At 38.7% G+C, this 25,374-nt stretch overlaps 1 protein-coding gene across 1 annotated transcript in view; it reads left to right on the plus strand.

The window, feature by feature from the left end:
* LOC142052721 (ubiquitin-conjugating enzyme E2 E1-like) overlaps nt 1-25,374 on the plus strand; it is a 44,807-nt gene that overhangs the window by 12,609 nt on the left and 6,824 nt on the right. Inside the window, 1 exon segment of the mRNA XM_075083240.1 lies at nt 24,291-24,423. Within this exon segment, the coding sequence (XP_074939341.1) occupies nt 24,291-24,423 (133 nt within the window).

Consider the following 25,374-nt stretch of genomic DNA (forward strand, 5'->3'; position numbering starts at 1 on the left):
GTCGACTGCTAGTATTTAATAGTATTTGTGCTGTGGGTATCTGAGCAATAGGTTTTTGCCATTGAAGCTAATTCCAGTGTCTATTAAGGAGAAATCAGGAGAGGGGTCTTTGGGTCTTTTATTTATTTATTTATTTTGACAGCTAGGATCCCACAGAGAGTTGCACACAGGAGTGAGAAGACCCACAACACTAAAAATTAATTCTGAAGTCAAAGGTATCTTTTCACAATAAATTGATGAAAAGAAGAAAAATACTTCTGGTATGGACTCAGAACTTTGTCAGAGTTTTTGGAGACAAAAGCAAACCTTCAGGGCAGTAGTGATTGTTATACAAGGAATCCTGTCAGGGTAATTGTCTCAAAGGTTTTGCATGCAGTTTGAGTATCTTCACTGAAATTTTAAGGTGCTAATTTAGGTGATAACTGTTATGGATATGTGATGTTTGAAATTTTAAAGAGGATAACTTCTAGAAAGTTTCAGTGTGTTATTTGGTGTTTCGGACAAATGTGAACTGCTCTGAGAAGTGGCCTAATAAATGGTGGAGGAAGTGCAATATATTTAATTAAAGCAGCATTTAACTGTTGCAGATGGCTTTGAAAGATTGCTAAAATGCAGACTGTGATAGTAACATAGTTTGAAAGCAATTATATCAATACTGTAGTATACCACAAAAGGTCATTTCATCAGAAGTTTCTGATCAATCAAACTGATCGTTGTAATACTATATTTGCACGTTATTTCCTGTATGTCTTGGTAACCTTTTTAAAGGAGATGAATTGGGTGATGCATTCAAGCATTTATAGCTGGTGTCCTCCTTGACTTCCTTCTAAGTAGTTTATCAATAAGAATTGTCTGGTTTTGTTTCTGATGGGGTAATTTGCAATTTGAGAATCTCGTCATATTTTGTAGTGCTTTGGCTTCTGATAAAAGTATTTGCCTACTTACACTAGGAGGTCTGTGGGAGAGAGGGACAAGACTGAAGGCTTTAAATAGTTGTGCCGAATAAAATCTCAAAATATCATGAATCTGACTAGAGTTCTCCATTGCATTAAAACTGTGGGAATACTTTCCTTCTTACTTGAAATTCAAACTTCAACAGCACCCTCATGATCTAGGAAATCAGGCAAGAAGACATATACTAGCAACAAGAGTGACCTAGGAGATCTAGGTTTTGAATGTAACTAGTGTCAGGCCTTCAGCTGCCCTGCTGCTTGTCTTTCAGTTGCATCCCAGGGTTGAAGTCTGTAGTGAAATTTTAATACTTCCTTTAGAATAACATTTTTCCAATTTTTTCCATCCTGTCACTCCTATTATGAGGTTAATCAGATTGCAGGCATTGGTGAAACTGGGAAAACGAATGAGTTGTAGGTGAGGAATGGAAAAGGACATAAAACCACTTTGAGGCAGAAGGGTGTTATGTTCCTATGGACAGCAAGATTGTGCAAGATGTTAACAGTGACCATAAGGGGCGGCAGAGAGAGATGGCCTGTCAAGGTGGCTGAGGCAATTTTACACTGGTTGCTGAAACAGTTGTGGCAAAGGTAGAAGCGGAGTCAGACTGATCCTTTGCTCCAGCAATTTAGCTCCACTTTCTCATTGCCTTCTATAAGGAGCAGAAGAGATGGGGCACCCTGCTCTTGAATGAATGGAGAGGGCCATCCATGGGCTAACCTCTTCTTGGGCATGAGTGAATTTTTAAAACAGGCAAGCGTGCAAGCTGCTGCAATAGTTTTTGCTGTGCTGCTTGCATTACACCTCACCTGGGAGGCAAAATGTTCGTATAGCAATGAGGTCAATGCTTTTATACAGTCTTACACTGTTTACAGTGTTCTGTAAATCAAGAAGGCACAGCCTGCTATACCTTAAAGAATACACGTAGCAGGTGTCCAACTGTATCTTTGCAGGCCTCCTTGAACCACTGCATGAGCCACACGTGGCTCTTGTGCCATGGACTGTTGTCCTGTATCTTTAGAAGTGCATGAGTGAGATGTGAAAAAACAACAGGGAGGAATTGGAGAAGAAAATTAGGGGAGTGATAGCAAGAAAGGAGCAGAGGGAGAGAAAGGCAGGAGTGGGTATAGAGAGAGGGGACAGAGGGGGGAGAGAGAAATAAGCAAGCAAAAGAAGTTAGGAAAGTTAAAAAAGTAAAGATCACTTGAAACTCGGTAAATCCCAATCAAGTAGACTAGTATTAAAGATAGGACGTTGCAAATTTAATTTGTTGAAGACCCTGTGAACCTGCATCTACTGAAAGAGCACACCTTGCTTTTGTAGCAACTGGAAGAGAAGCATGACAAGAACTGGTCTTCTGTAAATTCCATAATACTAGAAACAGACATTCGCTGAAACTGTTAAGAGATCTTTTTAGAACAGGTTAAGTCCTTCTACCCAGTAGGCAATGGAGTTCTAGAAGCTGCTCCTGCAGGCGGTCGTGGAGGCAGATAGTATCAGCACAAGCAAAAACAGACTGAACAAATTAATGGGCAATAGGTCCGTAAACAGACCAAAAGAGAAAAGGCAGGGACATACCCTTAAGCATCTCTAATCCAGTGGCTGTGGATGCTGCAGGAGTACAAGGGGAATGGATTGTTTCTATGTTCCACTTGGCATGGCTTTTAGCCACGTAAAATGTCCAACTTCTGTCCTTTTATGGAACAGCTCTTGCCTCTCCATTTTATGTTTTGCTGTTTTAAGCAAGCTCTTGTTTCCTATTACTCAGCCACTTCTTACTTTTGTGAAGGGTTAACCTTCATGCATTTGTTTTGCTGAATTTAGAGTGCAAAATTTTCAGGGCGAAGGATTTCTTTCATTTTTGTCTGTGTTTGCAAAGTGGTATGTAAATTTCCAGCTATGTTTAAATGTTCTTTAATAATAAAGTAGGTTTAGTCCTTGGGCTTGTAGATATTTCTCTATCCCTTCTTCCCCCCCAAATGAAGTTCTGCTTATGTTGGACATTGCATTTTTTTCCTTATCTGATTGCGGTAAATAAGTGAGTTGTTTTATTCAGCAGCTATTGTTTTATCTTGAATATGTGATTTGGTTATTTTCCGGTTTTATGCACATCAAGGTTATCACAGCTGTTACTTTGTGATACTACTACATTGCAATGGGATAATGTGTTTTGAGATATATTAGTGTTGGGTTGTTTTTTTTTTCTATTCCTGGATAGTGGCAGTGAAATAATAAAGGTGTCCAACAGCTAATCTCTCTCTTTGCTGTCTTTGTGGTACTACTTCACCTTCCACCTCAATGACTAGGAGGACTGTAACTATCTGTTAGGGAAATATTAGCTAAATTGCAGAGTTATTACATGTGCTGAGACATTCCAATTTAAAGTACTTAGTATTCAGTGTGTGTACTTAACTCCTAATGACTATAAATATTATGTTACTTTTGAGGTTTTGTAATGTATCAGCTACGTCTTGTACGTTGTTTTTTCCACAGCAAATGCAAATTTTCTAACCTATAGATGGTGCAAGATGTACCCTCTACATTGCTTTACAAGGATTTTTGCTTTGCTTTTCATAGTAGATCCTTATTTATGAGGAGATGTAAAGACAAATAATTTAGCATTGAGATTGTTCAGGTGCATGTTTCACTGCAGCGCTAAGTAGCACAGAACTAGCCGTGTAGGACATGTTAAATAATTACTACTGGATTTTGTCAGGAAAGACTGAAAAATAGGGATTGGATAGTGGAGCCTTTGTATGGTAACACTTTGCAGCGGGGATGCAATGAACTGGCAAGGTCTAGCTCTAAGCTGTAGCAGCAAAGGGCTGAGGGTAAATGGGGATGTGCTGTAACCTCTCGTGGCTGGCTGAACAGCTGGATGGGATTTGTTAGCGATTCAAAGCTTGTCTTAAATAGAGATAAGGAAGGAGTGCTGATTGGGGTCTGGATCTGGGAAGGAGACTTGTCTGTTACCTAGTGAAGTCTGTTGTATTTGCAGCGGTCTTCATTGATTCAGAACAAATGGAGAAAAAGAGGATGGAGGTAGAGTTGATGACTGAACTGTGACATGCTAGGAGAGAGTGAAAATATAGGGTGGGGTTAGATGTGACCCTTAAAAGCAGAGAACAGGAGGGGGAAAAATACATTTTGCCAGGTCCCTTTCCAGTAGTAAATCTGCCAGGCTCTTGTACAGATTCTCAGCTCTCCCTCGGCTTCTTTTCTAGGCGCTCTCTTCATTACAATCCAATGTGTCTCAAGTCACCAGCATGGCGTAAGCTCTGCAAAAGAGAGATAGTGTGCCAGGTCTGGCCCATGGAACTGGGCCTCTTTCTGCAAACCATCACAGGCTTGTAAGGAACAGTGCTAGTATCTTCCGCCTCTTTATCCTGCTGAGCTGAGCAGGTTCTGGTCCCTTTTCTTCCCTGATGGCTGCACTGATCCTTCAGGAGTAACCCCTTATATCTGTCAAAGTCTGCAGCCTGTGCCTGCAGAGAACTGAAGAGGCAAGGTTTTCCCATTGACAGAATGAAAATGTTCATGAGGAATTAAAAAATAGAGACAAAACCTTTCTTGTTCTATTAATTTACTAGCAAATGAAGTATCAGTCATCAGCTAAACTACTGATTGTGTATATAGATTTTTGATTTATTTTTTTTTTTAGCTGCTTAAGTATTTGGATCACAAATTGGAGAGGCTTAATGAAAGGGAGAGTGTTTTTAAAGTACTTATATGGTCAATTTGGATAATCCTGAGTGCAAGGTCACATAAGAATTTACATTTGTCGCCTTTCTTTATGTGGTACTCTTTGGTCATTGGAAAAGTGTACGTTAATATCTTGAAAGTTTCTAGTCAAGAGCATGCACCTAAACTTCACTTTGGGGTTATGAGGACGTTTGATGCATGCAGTAGGTGAGCCTGTATGAGTGTTTTCACAGCAGACATCTGTACACCAGGCAAATGCAAAATTCTTTGGTCAGTATTTTTACTAATCTTTCTGCCATGTACACATTGAATGACACATCTGGAAATTCATCTAGTTGCTGTTTTAGCAAGTGTTTTCAGAAGGAGAATCTAGTTTCTGGGTATTAAGACAGTAATGGAACTGTGATGTTTGCTTAGATTGGCTTTCCTAGAAGATAGTGTGTCATATCCTAATGGGACACTGTAATGTGCTAAATTCAGTCCTTGCTGAAGATAGTGAATGAACTGTGTCCAGAAATAAGTGGTTTTGTACATCCCTGTTCATATTACTAGAGTTCAAGGTCACTAGAAGAGTTGTTGGGTTTTAATGTACAGTATGTATTGTTTACCCATTCTTTCTTAAAAAGTGCCAAACTCTTCCCTGAACTACGTGAGCACTTTACTGTTCTATGTATAGCCAGTGACTTTCTTTTTCTTACACAAAGAGGGTAAGCATTTTTTTCTTCTCTTTTTTTTTTATTTATTATTTATGCTGAGGCAGCTAGATGGAAGAGTGCATCTTGCTTTTGGCTTCTGAAGGAAAGCTCTCTCTCTTTTGTTTAGTGTGCTGGGCTTTATATAGAATTGTTCTCTAGTAGGGATTATATAATATGATTATTTAGTTATCCTGCCTTCCAAAGGGTCATATATGTGATCTCTGGTCAGTAGGGAAAAACTCACACTTTTGACCTTTCTGTCTCTTTGGACCCATTAGCTGTTGGACATAGTGGTGCTTCTAAAATTGCTTAATTGCTCCAAAGAGATCATTTCTTCTTACTCCGTTATCGCCATTTGATGCTGCCTCTCTACATGCTGCCAAACCCCCACAGTATATTATATTTTTATTTTTATGTAAAGCAGCTGTAAAACAAACTGTGGTTGTGTAAGTGTATTTGAAATCTCTGCTATTGACTACTTCATTTTTTCACTTTGTCTCTAACTTTTACATTTACAGTTTTGCCACCACAGGGAGCTAATGAAAAGCAAACATATAGACTGTTTAAAAAAAATAATAATAATGCCATGCACAGGTTCATGTTGCTTCCTTATTCATGTTTGTTATCCTGTTTCACAGTCTAAGAAAGGCTAGGGCATGCTGTGCTGGGGTGGGTTTTTGTTTTTTTGGTGGGAGGATCAGGTTTTTTGTTGTCTCTGTGCATGGGTTTGACTGTTACAGTCCTCTGATTTTAAGAAACTTGAACAATTGTAGAGCAAGTGAACATATAGCAAACAAAGAAAGGAAAAGGATAAATGCACCTGCTGTAAGACATTGATCTAGATGAAGGGAGGTCTGTTGAACTGTTTTGGGTTTTTTAATACATGCATGCCTGTAGGGAATCAATCCTGTGTGCACCCTTAGGACCCTTACAGGATTATGAAAGGTGATTTATTTTATGTGTTCAAGTTTCTCTTTAGAAGTAGTACTGAAGAAAACAAGGGCTTAAATTGTCCTATATTTTTTTTATTCTTCCTGTACCTCTTTTGGTATGTAGTAGAACTGCATGTCTCAAGAGTAAAATTATTAAATGCATGTATTTATTATGGGTCTGACTTTCAACACTAGCTGTTTACAGTATGAGTACTTGTTGAGATGATGAGTCTCTTGATCATTCTTCGCCCTAGTGGGAAAAGCGTGTAAAAACAGCACAACAGCCACTGGGCAGCCTCTCTCAACTTTTCATCCACACTAGTCGCAGCTGCTAAGACATTTTTAATAGATTTTTATTCGTTTAAGCTGTTTTTCTGCTTTATTTGGAGCTTGCATGGCTTAAACCTTGCTTTCCACTTTATTCAGAAAGATACCTGAACTCACTTGCCACTGAGCCAGAGCTGCCTTCATTCTGTAGCCTGTGCTGGGGAGGCACACTTGTTGGGGGTCTGCTCTACTTGGATAAAGGAACAGAAACAAACTATAAAGATGAAAAGATGCTCAGGAGGGGAATGTGTACTTGGATTTTGCCAGCAGTTAAGGGAAAATCCTTTACAGCAAGGAAGGCTCTCAATATGTGCTTTGCAGAAGGTGAATTGTTCAAGAATGACAATATAACATAGCTACCAGACTTCGAGTTTGACATGGAGTAGATTTTAGCTTGGTTTTTATTTTGCCCCCTATTTAATTTTGAAAATTATGAGGTAATTAATAATAATTTACAAGTTTAAAAATCGCTAGATATTATCTGTACAACAGCTCTAACGTAACAGTGTTGCTTTTCGCTAGTGGTGTGTTTAGAGCATGCGTGTGTGCAAACACACCTTGTGCATTCACTTACCAGAGCACCGTTGTATTTCTGAGAAAGTAAAGGGTTATTCTCGGTTTACTTTCTCTATGGTTCCATTGCCCCAGATGTGCAAAAATAGCTGTATGGAAAAGAATTATTGTAAGATTAACCTTCCTTCTTCAGCATTTACCTTGTCTTGCAAAAGTTGACAGAACACACGTTTTCCTAAACTCTGAACATTGTATCACCCAGGAGTACACATGGGAAAGTCTGTTAAGTGCAGGCAAAACAGACTCCAACGATAATGCTGACTTGCCACAGCTAATCCCAGTGGTATAAAGGTTAAGGCCAAACTTCTTGTCATGACTGAGAGCAAAAGGTGTTAGCTGGGCTCAGTGCTGCAGCATTGTATATTCCTGTAGCAAAAATAGTTTACTACAAAATAGTAATGTCATTCTAGGTCTGCCATTGTGGAAGACTTAAGCATGAGGGTGTGTGTGATCTGAACAAATATCTAAGCAAAGGGGTTGAAGTGGGCTAATTCTTTTATCAATCCTAGGTGGTCTTTCTGCACTTCTATAGTGTTATGGTAGCAGTAGCTACTCATTATAACTGCCACTGAAGTGAGTTACTACACCTATGGAGGTATACAGATTGTGTGTGTGTGTATACGCATTTGCATGTTTGGACACACAGGCATATATACTCAGATTTTATATATGAAATAGTGTGGGTATGATCAGAACTAGATATAACTGTACTTTTATCACCCAAGTTTGTTAAAAGATTTATGGCATTTTTAGAAAACCCGACCTGAATGTCATCACACTCAATTAGGACACCTCATTTGGTATTTCACCCACCTGGGTTTCCTTTTTCCATCAAATCCTTCTGTCAGCAAGTGAGAACTAATTGTGCTCTTGTGCCCTTGGCTAATCATAGCAGACTGGTGGCTTTCCCCCAGTCTTTGCAAAGCTCTGACTTGGGAAAATGAACAACTTAATTGTGTAAGAACACTTTGTTTCATAAACTGTTTCATTGTTGAAAAGATATCTTTTTAAAAAAAATCTAATGCCAATGACATTTGGATCCAAAAGAGTTTTTCTGCTCCAGAAATTTGTTTTCCAGTCCTGAAAGCTGGCCACATATAGCTGATGCCTTTTCACACATAACTAATGTATATTAACGATGCTGATGTAAGGATCAAGGATCCCATGATACTGCAGAATGAAGCATTGCGATGTAAGCATATTTTTCCTCAAGTACAGTGTCTTTTCCCTTAAACATAAGAACAACCAGAAATTTTCAAAATGAAGAGGCTGTAGTCCTCATTTAAGTAGCGTAACATAAAAGGACAATGATCTGGGACAACTCAGATAGTTTTGTAGTTGTCCTCCTGAATTGCTGTCTTGTCATGATTTGTGGTACCTAGCCTGGGAGAGAGGTTCAGCCAAAGCCATAGAAATATCTTTCAAGCATGCTCTATGCATACTAGACAGGTGGCCAAGATTTCATACAGAAACTGCCAGACTTCTGAAGTAAATTTTTTCCTGCATTCTGTGGTTTTATTTAGAAGATTTGACGCTATTTTGGATGCAGCTAACTGCACCAGTGTCTCAGTCATTGAAATGTGAGGGAAGCTGGTGGTGTGCTCAGTAAGCCATGCTGTAGGCTGGTATTGCATCTAAAGGTAGGTAACCTTTGTATTTAGGGGTCAGTCCTATAGCCAAGGTAATACAAAAGCTCTGTAGTTTCTCTTGAGTTGTCCTTTACTGTCCTGCAGTAACTCAATCAAGCAAGGTTCCCACTGAAATTGTAGCAGCAATGTCATCAGTCTGTAATCCAGTGAAGTCCCTCTGAATTAGAATTCCACTGCTTTTATAAATTTAATGCCTCTACATAGAGATCCCTGTTTTATGAAATGTTTTGGTTGAACTCAAGCTTGTGTCTGGTGCAGCTTTCCCTGAGATCATGGTTGTTATATACAAATACAGAGGTCCACCCTTCCTGCAAGTGCCCAGAAACATCTTTGCAAAACTGTGGCATCGATTCCTTTTAAGCCATTCATCCATGACCTTGTTGATGGCGCCTGAGAACTTGCTTATGCTCACAGATAAGTTGTAACTGTTGACTGTAACCGCTTCTACAGTGTGGTTTAAAATAGCATGCTGAATATGTGTGATATCAGATGTTTGGGTGACATTACATGATTGGTTCTCTTCTCATTGTATTACTGTCCCTCTCCCTCACTAGCATCTTCAGCCACACATGCTGTATTTCGTTTGGTTACAGTTTGCAGTTCGTTTGTTGTTGGCTTTTTCTTCAAATATAGCCATACCTGTGTTGAATAGGGGACTGTCTTTTAACGCTTGTAGTATTTGTTTTCTCATGTTCTTTCATAAGCTTCTTGCTCAGAGTTCATAAAGTGTGAGTTTCTTTACTTGTTCTTCTTTCTCTGATTCCCCTAGTAGACAGACAAGTTTACTCTATCTGGAAGAACACAGCCAGGATGAAATAACTTCAGTCACTTATTTAACTTTTAGCTTCGTGCTGCACTGAACACTAGTGCAGAAAGAAGAAAATAAATTGGAAACATCTGCTTTCTTTTTCTCATAACAGAAGAACAAAGAGAGATGTTCTATTGAAATCAAAGGTGGCAAATACAAGAGTAATAAAGGGAAGGTATTATGTGTGTCTTTCACACATATAATTAGGCTATGGAACTTACTGGCACAGGAAATTATTGAGGCCAAGAACATAACAGGATTTGAAGTAGAATTGGGCAGGCACGTGGCTATCATGAATGTTCGAAGTTAGTCTTATGGTCATTTTGGAGCAATATTAAACCTATGCTCCTAGGCTTAAGCAAGTTTATCTTGAGATGTTGTATCTGAAGAGCGTGCTTTTTTGTGTTCCTTCAAATTAAGCTTGCCTATGACTAAAATTTACTTGAATTCTGAGTATTGCATGGAAATCCTTTTGTTCCATCCCAGCTTGTACATACGCAAGCATTTTTCTGCCTCCCTTCTTCCCCATACACATGTACGCGCCTGTCTTATATCTCTTTGGGACTGGATATCCTCCTCACATATTGTCTTTGTCCCTTTCTATACCCCTTTTCCACCTCCCTTTCCATATCAGCTCATCCCAGGAATGACTGTTATGCATCATGTCTGATCAGGTTGCATGGGAATGCCTACGGAAATGACCTACAAAGTGAGCAATAGAATCCGAGGACTTATGAATTATTAATACCTACACAGAGCAAGAGCCACAACGTTGATTAAACTTGAGTATGCTGTGATGAGTGAAATCACTGTATTTCTGTAAAGGAAGTGGTGATGGTAGCAGGCTCTTTACCATGCCTTGGCTTTTTAATAAGTAGTACTTCAAGTTATGGAATTAATTCTGCAGAGTGGAAAAATATCAGGAGTGAAGTAATAAATATGTTAAAAGGTTTGGCTATTGTAGTTGACATTTACGCCTGCAAATCTCGGCAGAGCTTTAAACCACACAGTTCCTACACATTTGGGCCAGGGAGGAGAAATATTTTCTTGATATGCTAAAGCTGCCTTTTCTTAAAAACAAAACCAAAACAGAACCACAAAACAGAACCAAACAAACAAAACCCCCAAACCCAACAAACCCACATCTGTAGTATCAGAAAGAATAAAAAAAAAACCAAACCAAAAAAGTTGAGAAAAAAAACCACAGTGGAAACAACGATTAGAAATCCCTGGGCATTAGCCAAAATACTCAAGGTCTTTAGATTCTCTTATTGTGTGTTTAGGAAAGGCAACTTGAATAAATCATGTGGCTTTAAAGGAAAGAACCTTAAAATGTCTGCTGTAGAGGAGTTCAGCTCTCTTTGCAGAGCTGTGTGCATTCCTTTGTAAGGTTCTGCTGTTCTGCAATTACGTAAAACTAGTCAAATTAATGACAGAAGCAAAGCTTGTTGCGTGTTGCTAAGATGCTCAGCTGCAGCATTGATTGATAACAAACTCTTAGAGTTTATTCTTCCATAAAGAATGCAATATTCTCTCGTTTTGCAGGATGCAGAAGCAACAAGGATGCTTTCAAAAGTGTCCTTTGCTGACAGTAAGTGTGAGAATGAGGAATGCCATCATTACTAACTGGGCTAAGTGTGATGAAGCAACACCCCAATCAAACTGCTTTGTAGCAATCTGGCTTTTGCAGTCACTGCTGGATTTTTTCCAGGTTCCCAAAAGAGATTTCTGCATGTCCTGCATTGCACATGAATTTGTTCTGCTTAATTTGATGGGAGTTTTGTTGTTGACTTTAAGTAGCCCAGACTGATATGGAAGTATTGGTTTCTAGAAAGACACTTGACAAATGTATTTGCTAGCAAGACAGATATTTAATAGCAAATGGTCTGCTGCAAACTTCTTACTTTGAAAGCAGGGAAGAAACTTATTCTTTACTAGCCTAGTGCTCATTAAGGGCATACCTATGGTGATAAGTCTTCCCAGTTTGAAAAAGGAAGGGCAGGAGGTATTTCTGGCATGTAAATGAGAGAAAGGCTTGTTATAGATACCTACAAAGTAATGTCTTGTCCATCAACTTTTGTGTAATGCTGTCTACTTTATCTCAAAAAGAATATTGGAAAAGTAGGTGGATTTTGGAGAGGAGAGATGGAAATTATTAAAAAATAGACGGGAGGAGTTCTCATGTGAAGATACAGGGATTGTTTCCTTCAGAAAGTAGACTGAATATTTATTTTCCATGTTTTTATTCTTTAGAGAAAATACACAGGAAGCTTATTTTCATGTCTTCTAATACAAGAACAAAGGCATATAGAATGAGTTTAAAAGATAGATAAATTTAATTTATTTAATTTTTACAGAATGAAATTAGACACACGGATTCCATGCTGTATTACATTGCTGAAGCCAGGAATTTAGCAAGCTTCAAAAAGACTCAGACTTCTATGGAGGGCAAAACCAGATGGAATTACTGCAGCTTATTCGTAATACTGATTTCGGAAGGGAAACATAAATGCCTGATTTTGAGGTTCAATCAATTACCACTGAGAATGTTGCTAAAGTACGGGAAAGCAGAAGACCTGGCAGGACCCTTCGAATGCTCATCTCTGCTCCATTTGACACTGGAAACCAGAGACAGGGCATTGGAATGGGTGGACTTCAGATCTGATCCAGCCTGGTGATTTCCTACGTTTCTTTTGATAAGCTAGTAGAGGAACAAAGTTCTGTGACAAAATCTGCATTTCACCTGCGATCAAAGTCTTTCCAGTAATACTACTTTTATTATACTACTGGGTGGACAGAGCTTTAATTTAACATTGCTTTATAGGGGAAACCTGTGTTTAGAAAAAATCTTTAAGTCTGGTTATAAAAGGTTTTATGCATTATGAAACACACACATATGTATATACAAATATATATGCGACAAAAGCACCTCTAAGAGTAATTTCCAAAAGTATTTCCCATAATGTTTTTTGTGAAATTAATATCTGTCTCAGAGAATTGAATCTTAAAGATGAAAACGAGCGCATACGTACTTTGTCGTATTCCAGTACTTAATCTTAAGGATGACTTTGCCTAATCAGTTTTCATGTTTGTGGTATCATTAATTCACGGCTTGAAAGTTATATGTATGAGATGTGGTTTTAATCCACTCTGTATAAATAGATGTGGAAAATCATTTTAGTGTTGGTTGGTTTGCTACTCCGTGAATGATACTACCATTGGGATGATTTTTTTCAGTGTGATGATCTGTTCTACTCTTCTGTGACAGTCACAAGCTCAGCAGAAGACAACTCTCTTCAGTTAGTTCAGTTAGTTGTCTCATCATAACTTTTAATTACATTTGATTAAGAACCCAATACAAAAGAAAAAATTTATTAAAAGTTTGTTTTAATTATGAGTGTCAGCTGCCTCTGGAATTTTTCTGTTCTTACTGATTTATGAAGAAAACGGTACTCTAGGGCTTTTACTTACTGACCTTTCTGAATTGACATCTTGGCATAGAAACTAAAATGAAGAAATCTCTCTTCATTATTTTACCTTGCAAGTTTAGATAGGATTGCCTACACTGGCTGAGGAATTTTGTAGCATAATGTGAATAGTGTAAATGTATTTACATTGTAAACGTATTGCTGTTTGAACATCTTTATTTCACTAAAAGGAATATTTGAAATGCCTTTAGTGAGAAAATCAAAGTGAATGAAGCTGTAGTGACTGGAAACAAATCATTTTTCTTTGTTCTTACAGTGCTTTTTCCTACCTTTGTACCCTAAATCCCTGTGATTTGTAGCTAATGATAGATTTATTTCTCTTCTTATGTTGATATGGATGTGAAATTACATCAAGCATAGGGATTAAGGCTGTCAGTTCTTCCAGGTGTTTTACCAAACTACCGTATACTATTATGCTGGTTTCATATTTGTGCCTAATTACAAGTAATGTATTCAGATTTTCTTCAGAAAATTAGTAGTGTAAAATTAGGTGCAAACAGTACATCTATGTCTCTGTCAGTTTTAAATTTTTGTAGGCATGCCTATTAATTTCTGTTGCTGTCTGTATGGAAATGGTTACAGCATAACAACTCTCAAAACATACCCAAGAACTCTCTCCTAATCTTGTCACTCTTGCTTTAAGGTGTTACTTTTAACAGCGCTCAGGTTAAAAGGTTATCAAAGGTAAACTGCTGTCTCTGAAAGAGTGCATGGGTATGAGAGGTGTGCTTTCCTCCTCCTGCTCTATGAAATATAATACAAAAATCTCATGTGAGCGTTACTAGAAATTAAATTGTTAAAACCATCCAACAAAGAAATGTGACTTTTTGCTAAATGCCACTAAAGATCCTTCTCTGTGAACTTCATGATGGGTTGCACAGGAAGCTTATGGGGAAAATGTCCTTTTTTTTTTTTTTTTTTTGACTAGAAGAGCCTCTGGATCATGGGAACATACCTGAAGTAGTATTTAACATCAGTGTTTTCAGCTAATTACAGTGTAAACTTAGAATGATTTTTTTTTTTTGTGACAGCAAAAGGTTGAAACTTAGTTTAAACTAAGAATGTCAGTGATCAGGTGAAGGAGCAAAGTTTCTAAGCCGTGTGGGACCAGGAGTGATGTGGAGGAGGATGCCTGCACTGCTTGTGCTCCTTGGCAGTTGCCTTTTACCTGCCTGCTTGCAGACCTCTGTCAGCAGAACTTAACTGCCAGCTGTGGGTGGTGTCTTTCCAGCCTATTAAATTGTTGCTACGTCTTCTCTCTTTGGTGGAAATCAGGGAGGAGCAGACACCTCTGTTGGCTTTTATGTGTGTGAATGTGGAGTGGTTTTTATAAAAGGTGTAAGTGATGTAATGCTCTAAGCTGAAACTCTTAGTGCCTGGCACTTCATTCTTTAATGTTTCCTTACATTCAGGAGATGCTTCCAGACTAAAATGTCACAAAGTGAAGGCAATGGGAAGTTTGAAAGTCAATGATATGGTTTGTTTGGGGCTTGGGGGTTTTTTTGTTTGTTTATTTGGGTTTTTTGGTTTTTGGTTTGGTTTTATGCTTTGGGGAGAAGTTACTTAATGTCAATTGCCAAACAGGGTTCTGGAGAAAACAGATAATTTGTGAAGGACTGTATCTGCCCCTTCAAGTTAAGGCGTGCAAGTTGGCCCCAAAACTGTATACATTATTTGAGAGCACTGCTTAGTTCTCTTGTAGCTCCGAATGTGGATTAAATTTAATGTTCCCAATACTCTGAAAAGAAAAAAAATACAGAAAGCTTTAGAAGGCCACCACAAATTCCTATTTAGGCTCTCCTTACGTGTGTGAAAATGCTCTCAAGAAATCAAAAGCCTATTTTTGTATTTAAATCCCTTGAAAAATTGTTGTCGGTTTTGTCTTGGGTTTTTTTTTTCCTACGGTTTTGCTCTCATGTCAGCTTCAGAATAATATTTAGGTAAGAAAATGCTACAATAAATGCTGATTGGCTGTTGTGACTGGCTTGTGTTTGCAACTGCTACTAATGAGAACAACTTGCAGTGGTATGTAAACAATTTTTAGTGGCTGCTATGTAGTTGGCTAGCAGCTGTGCTGTATTAAAGTGTAGGTAATCTTGTTTTACTTAAAAAATAGTGAACTCACATCTCAGATCTCTCAGATAAAATTTCTAGTCTGTGCATGTTAAAGTTTCAAAACTCAAAGGCAGTGTTTTCCAATTACTTTTCTACTAGGCAGCTTTGATGGTTTGGAATTGTGAAAATCAGTAAAGGCACGCTCTGGGTAGTGCAGCATAACCGACAATATTTTGTTGTTGGTTTGAGTAACCAAACTTTGTTTTGGTATAGGGTGGTTTGTTCAATTTTGCTGTTATCACCTGCAGTGAAACAGCTTAATCCAAATGCAGTGATCTTGATTTGTTTAGTGAATGGCAAGGAAAGGAAGTTAATGTAAAGTTCATTGTAGATAAAGGAGAAAGGGAAGACATCCAGATTAGATTTTTTTTTTTTTCCTTTCTAGGTTTCATGTATCGTTAAGATACATCCTTCAAAACATAATATAATTTGATTAGCAACATAATGTTATCGGCATCAACATTGGTATGCTAGTGGGAAGCAATAGAATGATGTGAAGCCAGGATAATGGGATGACCTGGTTCTCTGGTTAGGTAATGTTGACTCTACCTATCCTTGATCTGATGGGAAAGAGACTGTTGATTGGCTGATGGATTTCTTTTAATTTGTAGCATGTTTTTAAGGCGGGTTGGTTGGTAGGTGGTGGGACAGGAGGATCAGTTTTGGAGCATGTGGTACATATGAAAATCTTTTTCCTTAGGTTATGTTCTCTTGATAACTTAAAGTTGCATATAAGCTAGCAATCTTAAAATACTGCATCATCTGTTCAGAGTACAGGCTTTAAACAGAATTCTTGGAGTTCAGTGCAAGAGAAATGGTATTGTATCTCCAGCCTGGCAATGCATTGTCCACCCTCTTTAAAGTAGCCCTTTTCCTCCCCATGGAAGGAAGAAAGCTACTTGAGGAGACAGCTGGGTGAAGCCACAAGAACCATGTCCTTATTAGTTTGAGGAAGTTTGAGTCTTGTCTGCTTTCAATTTTCAGCGTAGCAGGGGCTTCTTGCCAAGTGTTGCACATCATCTTTAACTTTCTGGGGCCAGTTTTTCCAAGCTGGTTTGTAGCTGCTGTTGCTTTTTCAATCTAAGTTATTTAGCATATGCATTTCTTGATCAACAGAATTACTAGTTATAATTAAATCAATAGAGCAAACTGATGATAATAAAGTTCAAGATAATAACCAGTCCACTATGTTATCTCAATTCTGATAGGTCGACTTATGAAAAATCATGGGATCCTTTTTTTTCCTTTTCTCTCCCCTCCCCCACCAAACAGGGCAAGTGACTTTTGAAGAGACAGAAGCTTCCAGATCACAGAAGCCCAAACTTAGCAGTTTTACAATTTTTGTACTACAGGGTGCCTAAATATTTATGGTGTGCTGGGCTTTTTTATCTCTTTATTGAGACCATCTTTCATATTCCTTCACTGCTATTGACAGGACAGGAGATGCGTGTGGAGGACAGAGACACAGGTGTAGGTCCCAGCTTGATTCTGGAATGGCAGGTTAATTGTGGTGGATTTCCATTTTTCTCTAGTGGATAAAACATGGTATTTAGGGGAGAGCCCTCTGATCATTTTAATATAGCACAGTTAGGGCTGCTTATGGGGGGGAATGGGGCGTTACTGAACTGTTTTGTTGTCAGAGGCGGTAGTCTCTTTTCCACGTGTGAAGAACCTACTATGTCTCAATAAGTACCAGGAGGAAGTAGAGCCTTTGTTTTCTCTTGAGGGGTATGCCACATTTGAGGTTAGCGACACAAGAACTTTCGTATTTATTAACAGTATTGATTCTCTTTTATTGTTTGTAAGTACAGGATTTTCAGTTTGATGCTGGGCAACCACTGTAAGAGTGTGTTTGCTTTACAAAAGCATTAAAATTGCAGAAACAAATAGGTTTACTAGTTATTTCTATAACAACTTTGAAAACCTGTTGGAACATGAGGAGGCCCAGACCAAATGGTGTAGCTGCAAAAATGCAGCATTTGTGAAACAGCCTAGTTTTGCTTACCAATTGTAAATTACTCATATGTGCCGTAAATACTACCTTTGGAAATGAGGTCTCATGTGAAGGAATTTCTGTCCCCGTATTGACAACTAATAGCCCAGTTGACAAACGGCAGGAAGGAAACTGATGTAAAAATAACACAAAGTTGAGTTGGCAGAGCACAGTTTCTACCATCATGTCGTCTTGTCATTTTAAATAAGCCGTTGCTAATTGTTAGGCAAGTCAGATTCTCATCTACTCTTTCCCAATTTGTTTTATTGTTTCTTGTGCAGGGTATTATTTAATGGGAGATGCAAGGTCAAATATAAGCCAATCCATTTGATTTTATTTAACTTTTGGTTATGGTGTCAAGCTATAACTACGAGGAGAAAAGGAAAACATTTGCATACAATTAAAATAATTTTATTGACTACTTAAAGTCTGCCATTTTCTGTATTTGTGTACTGTACCTACTAAAGCCGCAGACTTGTAGAAACAGTCGGCCTTTCTGTAGTCATGTTGGATACTGAAGATGTTCCTACATGTAGTGGGACAAACTTCAAGTGCTTTGAGGTGGAGAAGGCTAGGAAGAAGCCACTGCAAAGAAAAACGGAAGCCCAGAGAGCTGAGCAGGCTGGGCTTATTTTCAATTTTGGAACCAATGCTAGATGGATTAATTTCTCTTGAACCTTTTTATAGGGACTTGCTCCTAAATTGAAGTGATTATTGCTAAACTAGAGCTGCAGCACACTCCTGAGAATATCATAAGTCTCCTTCTGACCTCTCCGTTAACTGAGATTTTTATTTTAAATCTTTGAAGCCTGGTTTAAAAATCAAACTCTACAGTGAAATTAATCAAGAGGGTTGGCCTTTTCACCAAGTAGTTTAGTAGCAACTTCATGGTAATATTTTGCAGAGACTGAAATATTTCAGGTGAAGGTCCTGAATTTGCAAGTACTCCTGGGCATTTCTCTTCTTATTGTAATTGAAAAGAGTGAGATCTTGGCAACAATAAGGCTCTTGGTTGTTTCGTGATCTTGTTGCCAAGCAGTTTTATATAAACTGGAAAACGTGGTCTTCCCTCCCCCCACCCTCCAAGAAATCCCCCTGAAACAGTTTTCCTTGAAGTCTCATAAATCCCTGCATAACACCTTATCAGCTCCATTATCAGAGCTATTTGGTTATTTAGTTCCTTTTTTAACCTCATAAGAATGTAATTCGTTGCACCGTTTATCCTCCAGTTTAAGCTTTGTGCAATTTATGTGCAATTTTTCAAACCTCCCCTCCCCAATTTTACATTAGTCTGATACTTCAGGGAAAAGCTTTCCCAGATGCTAAAACAGAAATTCTGTGCATGCTCTTCTCTGTTAGAAATGTGGTGGGATTTGTAAGGTACTTTACCCTTGTGCAATAATATTGTGACTGCCATTTTAAAGTTAAGACAGAAAATACAGTGCCTTCAATGAGTTACAAGAAAAATAATAATATTTACTGCTTTGTACTTGAAAACCGTGCCCCTGAACATGCATTAGAAGGAGAATTAAGTTCTGTTTTCACAATTTTATAGTTTGGATTGCTGTAGCAATATAATGCTCCATCTTTGCTCACTTACCTCTCCTTTCCCTCCTTTGCTCCCTTCTTAGGTTTTAATTAAAGCCAGCTGCAACTTTTTCTCTTGCTGTCTTTTCCCTGTGTCGCTCATTGAGCTCGTAGGCATTTCACCTGTGGTCAATCCATCATTTGTAGCTAAAGTTAACACAGTGGAGCAGCTTGGCTGTGTATAATGACAGTGGGCAAAAAAATCACTCTAATTCACATGGGCATGTGGTAATTCAGTATGATACCTTTAACTTTCCGTGGTTGCCCAGGAGGGGTTTTGTTGTGTTGTCATTTTTTTTTTCTTCCTTTCTTTTCTGTTCATTTCCATCCTTTGACTAAAAATGGAAGGCAAAAAACTTCTCACACTTTTAAACAACTTGACTGAAAAATGGCATTTGAATGGATGACCCAGGGTATCCTTTTAACTACCTCTATCTTGTCTGTTTGAATTTCTTCCTAATAACTGTGTAATGTTTTAATGTTTATTTTACAACTGAAAATCCCGTGTAAGTTGTATATATGAGTCTTTGGATTGCATTGTAGCATGCTTAGTGTACTGGGGTCCTATCTGTGAATGGAGTGTCTCGGTGCTATAGTAATAGCAATAATAATAATAATACATTTTGGTAGCTAAAGCATGTGCAGAAGGTGACAATTTATTTCTAAAATTAGAGCTATGCATTAATATAAAGTTTTTGGAGTGACATTGTGGCCAAAGGATTAGCTGCTTTTTTGGTTTTGTTGATTTTAATTCTGTTCTTTGACACTCCCATTTTTAACACAGCTTGCTTAAAGATCTGTAGAGCAAAATTTCTTTGAATGAGGGATTTTGTAAGTGTGTGGTTTTTTCAGTGGCTAAGCTAGATGAGCTGTCCTGCTTCTTTGTAGACCCTGCATATGCCTTCCCCAGTGATCTGGGACTTCTAGGTTACTTTTGCAATCTCTGCACCAGATTCAGCTGACCAATGTAGGTGAGCAAGCTCAGCGTGGACCCGCTTGGTGGACTACCAGAAACGAAAGCATATTTACCCTGAGGTCAGGAATGGGGTGGATTAGGAGGGAAAATAAAGGTGCACCAGAACTTCATGTAAGAATGATATGCTGCCTCCCTGCCAGTCAAGATTTCTAATGCATTTTGGGCTTGCTTCTTTAAAAAAAGAAAAAGAGAAGAAAAAAAAAAAAAAGAAAAAAAGAGGGGGAGGGGAAAGAAAGGGGTAAAAGAGACCTTCTAACAGTGGACTAAGTATTACCTAAAGCAGCCTAGTAAGGTGATGTGTACATGACCAAGATGCAATCCATTTTCAGTCATTCACTGTCTCTTGCAACAAAATAAAACAACAAAAAAAATGATGTTGCTATCAGTTTGTAATGGTGCAGCTTTACGTTGGAGATCACTAGATTCTCTGCCACCTTGGAATTCCCCTGTGTTGTTAGTGTGTTGTTTGCTTTCTGGTTTGAGCTATGTCCCTTGGAAAAGGTCATGTCTGCAGTGTTTTTGGAAATTATATTTATTTTCCACAAGTGTGCAACTTCAAAGCAGCTTAGCTACTTGCATCAGACTCTTCCTGTTCAGGGAAAAATAGCTTCAAAAATAGCATCTAGGGATACAGAGTAGTTGGGGTATGAGTTTGTGGTTTTGCTACTTGCAGTTTTGACTGAAACATATTGTAGTTTTTCATTAGCTGTTATTTACTTCAGCATACCATGAAATTGCCCTCCTTCTCATCACCCTGATGGATAGCAGTCTCTGGCATTTTTAAACTACTCTGCTAAATTAGTTAGGTTTTAAAAGGAACATGCGCTGCTTTGGTATATCAGGGTGGTTTCCTAGTGTCTGTAGCATTGACTGATTTTGATTCATTTATCACTATAGTGATCTGCTGTTGCACGTTTTCTGTACCTCAAAGAAGAACTAAAGTGTTCACCAGGCTGTATTTTCATTAGAGGAAAAGCTATATTATAATTTGATCAACTCCTAGAAAGGATCAGGTAGTTTCCAAATGTACTAGCAAGTTGACATAGGTAATGGGCTCTTTCTGAGTCATTCTCCTGGAAAGTACCAGCAGTGTTTTCCCAAGGATTTTCATACATTAGCTGTATGTGGTGAACACCAAAAAATCCTGCCTTCCCTCCATGGCATAGGCATACTTGGAGTGATTTGCCATGGGGTGCCCAAGCAAAGGAGCGAGCTGAGTCTGTGTATGCGAAATATCAGGGTGGTGTCATGTAACCCAGGCCTGTGATGGAGGTTGTATCTGGCTGACTTTGGGGGTTGGACTAAATGACCTCTAAAGGTCCCTTCCAACCTAAACCATTCTATGATTCTATGACTTAATAGGAAAAAGCCACACACTGGCTGTTCTTGCAGACTATTTCATTTCAGCCTTTACAATACATGAAAAAGTGTGTCTGTGTGTGTGTCCTCTCCGTGAACACTTAATCTCTGAGACAGAGACCTATGTTTACAATTGCTCAGTACTGCAAGGCGTCTGAGCATGCAGCCAATTCACCTAGGCATCATTCTGCTCGCCAGCCTCTGCTGCAGGAGTTTCTAGTTTACCTGTTTGGTTTTTAAGTTGAGAAAGAACATGGCACCTGCCAGCAAAGGGAGTCAGAACAAGATGATGTTTTTCCAAAGCAACACCAAGCTCAAAGTTCTGACTGGACCAAGGGGGACTTGGCCCAGGCAGAACTTTGAGCTTGGTCTCACCTGTGCCGAGGCTTTCTCTCTGCCTTGCCTTTACCAGCAGGATTCAGACTGCTGCTTCTAGACTTGGAAAGTTAGAGACTCCTCGAACAAAAACTACCATGGCACTGGGCATTGGTGTCATAACATCTGCCCAGAGGATAAACTAGCAGCAACTTGGGAATGATCAGAAACAGTTAGAGTGGGTGCAGTGCATCTTTGAGTATGTCACCGTCTTTCCAGGGAACAGAGATCTCACTTGCACTGCTGTGTAACACATGTTGCCTGATAACCTTATTGGCAATGATGGGTTGGGATTTTTTCAGTCTGTTGATTGAATTCTGAAAAGCTTAAAAGGTAAGCTTAGTACATCACTGCTAATGCCTACTGATGTCTTACAAAGATGTTGTATTCTTAATATGGAGGTCTAGCAGTATATTACTTGCATGCAGTGATAGCTCTAATTGGAAACCTAATAGGATACAAGAGATTTCGAAGACTATTACACATAATAATATATTATTTTTTAAGTCTTTGGGATTTTTTTATTGACAGTCCTTTGGGTTGAACCTGGAAATAAAATGCAAAGTGTTCAAATATTTCTCATTGGTTCAGAGGGCTGTATTCAGTGCTAATCGCACATCACATTTCTTGAGTGCCAAAGTGCTCCCAGTTGGCAGTTCTCGTGACATAAATTCCAATAGTAAATCGGTGCTAGCAAAGCTCAAGTGCCTGTTCCGTTCAGTAGCTCCATCTTTAGGGGAGGGAGGGGAAGATGATCGCTGCTGCGACTTGCAGTAATGACAGTGTGTCAGTAGGTTGCTAATACGTACATAAAGAGGTGGTTCTTTGGAGTGGTGGCTAAAGGTGCCCCAGAGAGTCCTTTTCAGTAAGTTTGCACAGTTAAGCTGGTGTCTTTCAAGAGGTAGAGCTTCCTGTTGAAATACAACACTCTTCCAGTCTAATGCACAAGTGGTAACTGGAGAGTACTGAGTGCCCAAATATATAGACCTACACAGGACAGGGACAAGTCATTAACGTGGAGCAGGATGCCAGGAGTGTTCAGGATGGAATGGCTTTTACTTTAATTTAGTACCGATCTTGAGCTGCACAGGTTTTGTGTTCTGAGGAGAGAAATCTTTCCCTAGTGGCTGGTGCATCACTTTGCAAAGAACCTGTCTCCCTTTACTGCTTTCTTACGTGCTTTCCTTCCCCTGGAAGCATGCTTTTAGTCACAGCTTTGCTATTGTTGAACTATTTAGCACCAACATGTTGTGAACTTTTTATTTCTAGTTTAATCTGAAAATTTTAGGTTTGATAACTGAATTAACTCCCTTTCTCTCCCGTAATTCCCCTGCTGTCAAGAACATGTTCACCAGTACTGCAAAGAGCAGGGGGGGAAGCATGTCTCTGATCACTATTGTTACATTGAAAATTTATGTTTTTGTAACTGTATTTCTATTTGTAATGCTGTAACAAACACCTAGCAATTACTCTGGTTCCCTTCACATTAATCAAATGCATATTGTGATATATATTTTGAATTTATTGGATTGCCTTCCCTCGCAAGTAGTACTGCTCTATGGGTGTTATAATATGAAAAGAGCCTTTTTTTAATCTTACTGTCAATATATTAGCCTTGTTAAAAGAATGGGGAAAGAAGAGCAAGGCTGGTTTTCATTGTATTAGGGATGTTAAAATCTGTCCCCTTATAGAACAAGGGGAGAAGAGATTTCTGAAGTCATAGCACATCCATGATGGAAAAAGCTGTGTCAGCACCTCCCTTTATGCAAAGGGAGTTTTCAGCTCTGGCATCTTACAGATAAAATACTACCATAGCAGCACAGAAAGAAAGAGGCAGCAATGGAGTCCAAAACCATTAATGGCTTTATAGGTTGAGCTGTACTTAAAAATACTCTGTGACATATGGCACGCTACAGAATACAAGTGTCGGAGGGTCTCAGTAAAACTAATTTTCAACAAGCAGATATTGGTGTTCTACAACACCTTTAGCTTGTGCTTGCTCTTGGTGAGCTGCCAGCAGGATAGGGAGAATCTAGAATTAGACAAAGCTGATTTGAGAAAGCGCTGTTTTAATTTGACACAGTGATTTTAATTCCCCTTACAAAAGCAGTTCCACAATACAAACTATATCAGTGGGATGAGTTCATGTGTTCTCATTTTAGAAGTCAGTGTAGCAAAATGATAAAAATGTAGAAAATCTGGCATTTAAGAGTATCACCGTGTATTTGGCTTCCTTCAATTATACCACGAGCCTTGGTTTAGCAATAATACAGAAATATATTTTAATTTTAAAGAACACATGCGGATTTTATTAATCCTGTAAGTCCTTCATTTATTTAGTGTGGTCTTTGATGTCATACAGTTTTATTAAGACTGAGCTGGAAGAGCCATTTCTGAAATACAGTAGGAAATTTTTCTTTGAAACTTAACTTTTCTGTTGCATTGAGATTGTGAAGCATGTTTAGGAGTAGTTCCAGGCAATGCCGCTCTTGAAAGTGTCAGGAGAGAGGGGACTGGAAACCATACCCCACCTCTAGTTTCTCAGCTTTGCTAAGCAGTCTGGAACACTGCTAAATCCAGGTAAGATCTCGGAGATTTTTGGAAGCATTCAATCTACTTTTAATTCCTGTCTTTACTTCAGGTGGTATATGAAGCGTAACACTGAAAACTTTCTTCCATGTCATACTTGAAGAATGTAAGAGGTCATATTTATTTGAACTGTGGTAACATTCCTATACCATTTGGTTTTTTATCTCTTAGCGCTGGCCCCAAAGGTGATAACATCTACGAATGGAGATCAACCATTTTAGGACCTCCAGGCTCAGTCTATGAGGGAGGCGTTTTCTTCCTTGACATCACATTTACACCAGAATATCCTTTCAAGCCTCCAAAGGTAAGAGACCTGTAGCTGATGCATTAAGTCATGAACGCTCAACAGACTATTGAGTAGCAAGCAGTGTTAATGGAATGCTGCCCATTTGAAAGCTACTGTCTTTAAGAACAAGCTTAAGCTAATTTCAGACATTACATTGGTTTATATTAGCTGATATTAACAGCTTTTCTAATCCTATTGATCAGTATTTTAGAGCTTGTTTTCTTTTTCCTTGCCTCTGTTTATATGAGGTCCTAAGCAATTAGTGCAAGCATCAGGACAGGACTGAGAAACTGAAAAGTAAATAAACTTGGGGAGAGGAGAAAGGATACAAATACTTGTTTCTCAAACCACTCGGTTTTCATAAGCATAACAATTATGTGTGTTTTGGCCACTAAGTAGTATTTAATTTTTCAGTTTTGCTGGGTACTTGTGTTGTTCACCTACCTGTACAGTAACACACTTTTTCTGTAGGTGTGTTACATTTGTGAAGCTCTTCTATTCCAGTGTTGTTGATGTTCCAATGCCACAAGGCAAATACCAGTGCAAGTGAATGTTATCTTGTGGTTCACATACTTGGCCAGAGGAAGAGTGTTGGGTTACAAGAAGAGGTGGTTGTGTATACAATTCATGTTTGCCTTGTATCTGAAAGCATTTATGTGCATGTTTAACACTCTACTTAAAAGTAGTTGCACTGGTGAGGTAAATGCCAATGACTGCCCCATCTTCAGACTCTGGTCTAATCTGCAGTAGAAAGGGCTTGCTATGGTTCAGGTCTTCAGTCCATCTCAGCGGAGACAATGCTAAGTGGTTGTACCAGACAAATTAATACAAGCTTCCCAAATTAAGGAAACTGACTGTTCTTGCTAGCATAACTTCAGGGTTTCTGGTAGTATCAAAAGGACCTTAAATTCTACCCTTAAGCTAGAGCTCCAATTGACAAGCAGCATGGTCTATCTTGGGACATACCTA

The sequence above is a fragment of the Phalacrocorax aristotelis genome, chromosome 2 (assembly GCF_949628215.1).
Source record: "Phalacrocorax aristotelis chromosome 2, bGulAri2.1, whole genome shotgun sequence".
Lineage (NCBI taxonomy): Eukaryota > Metazoa > Chordata > Aves > Suliformes > Phalacrocoracidae > Phalacrocorax > Phalacrocorax aristotelis.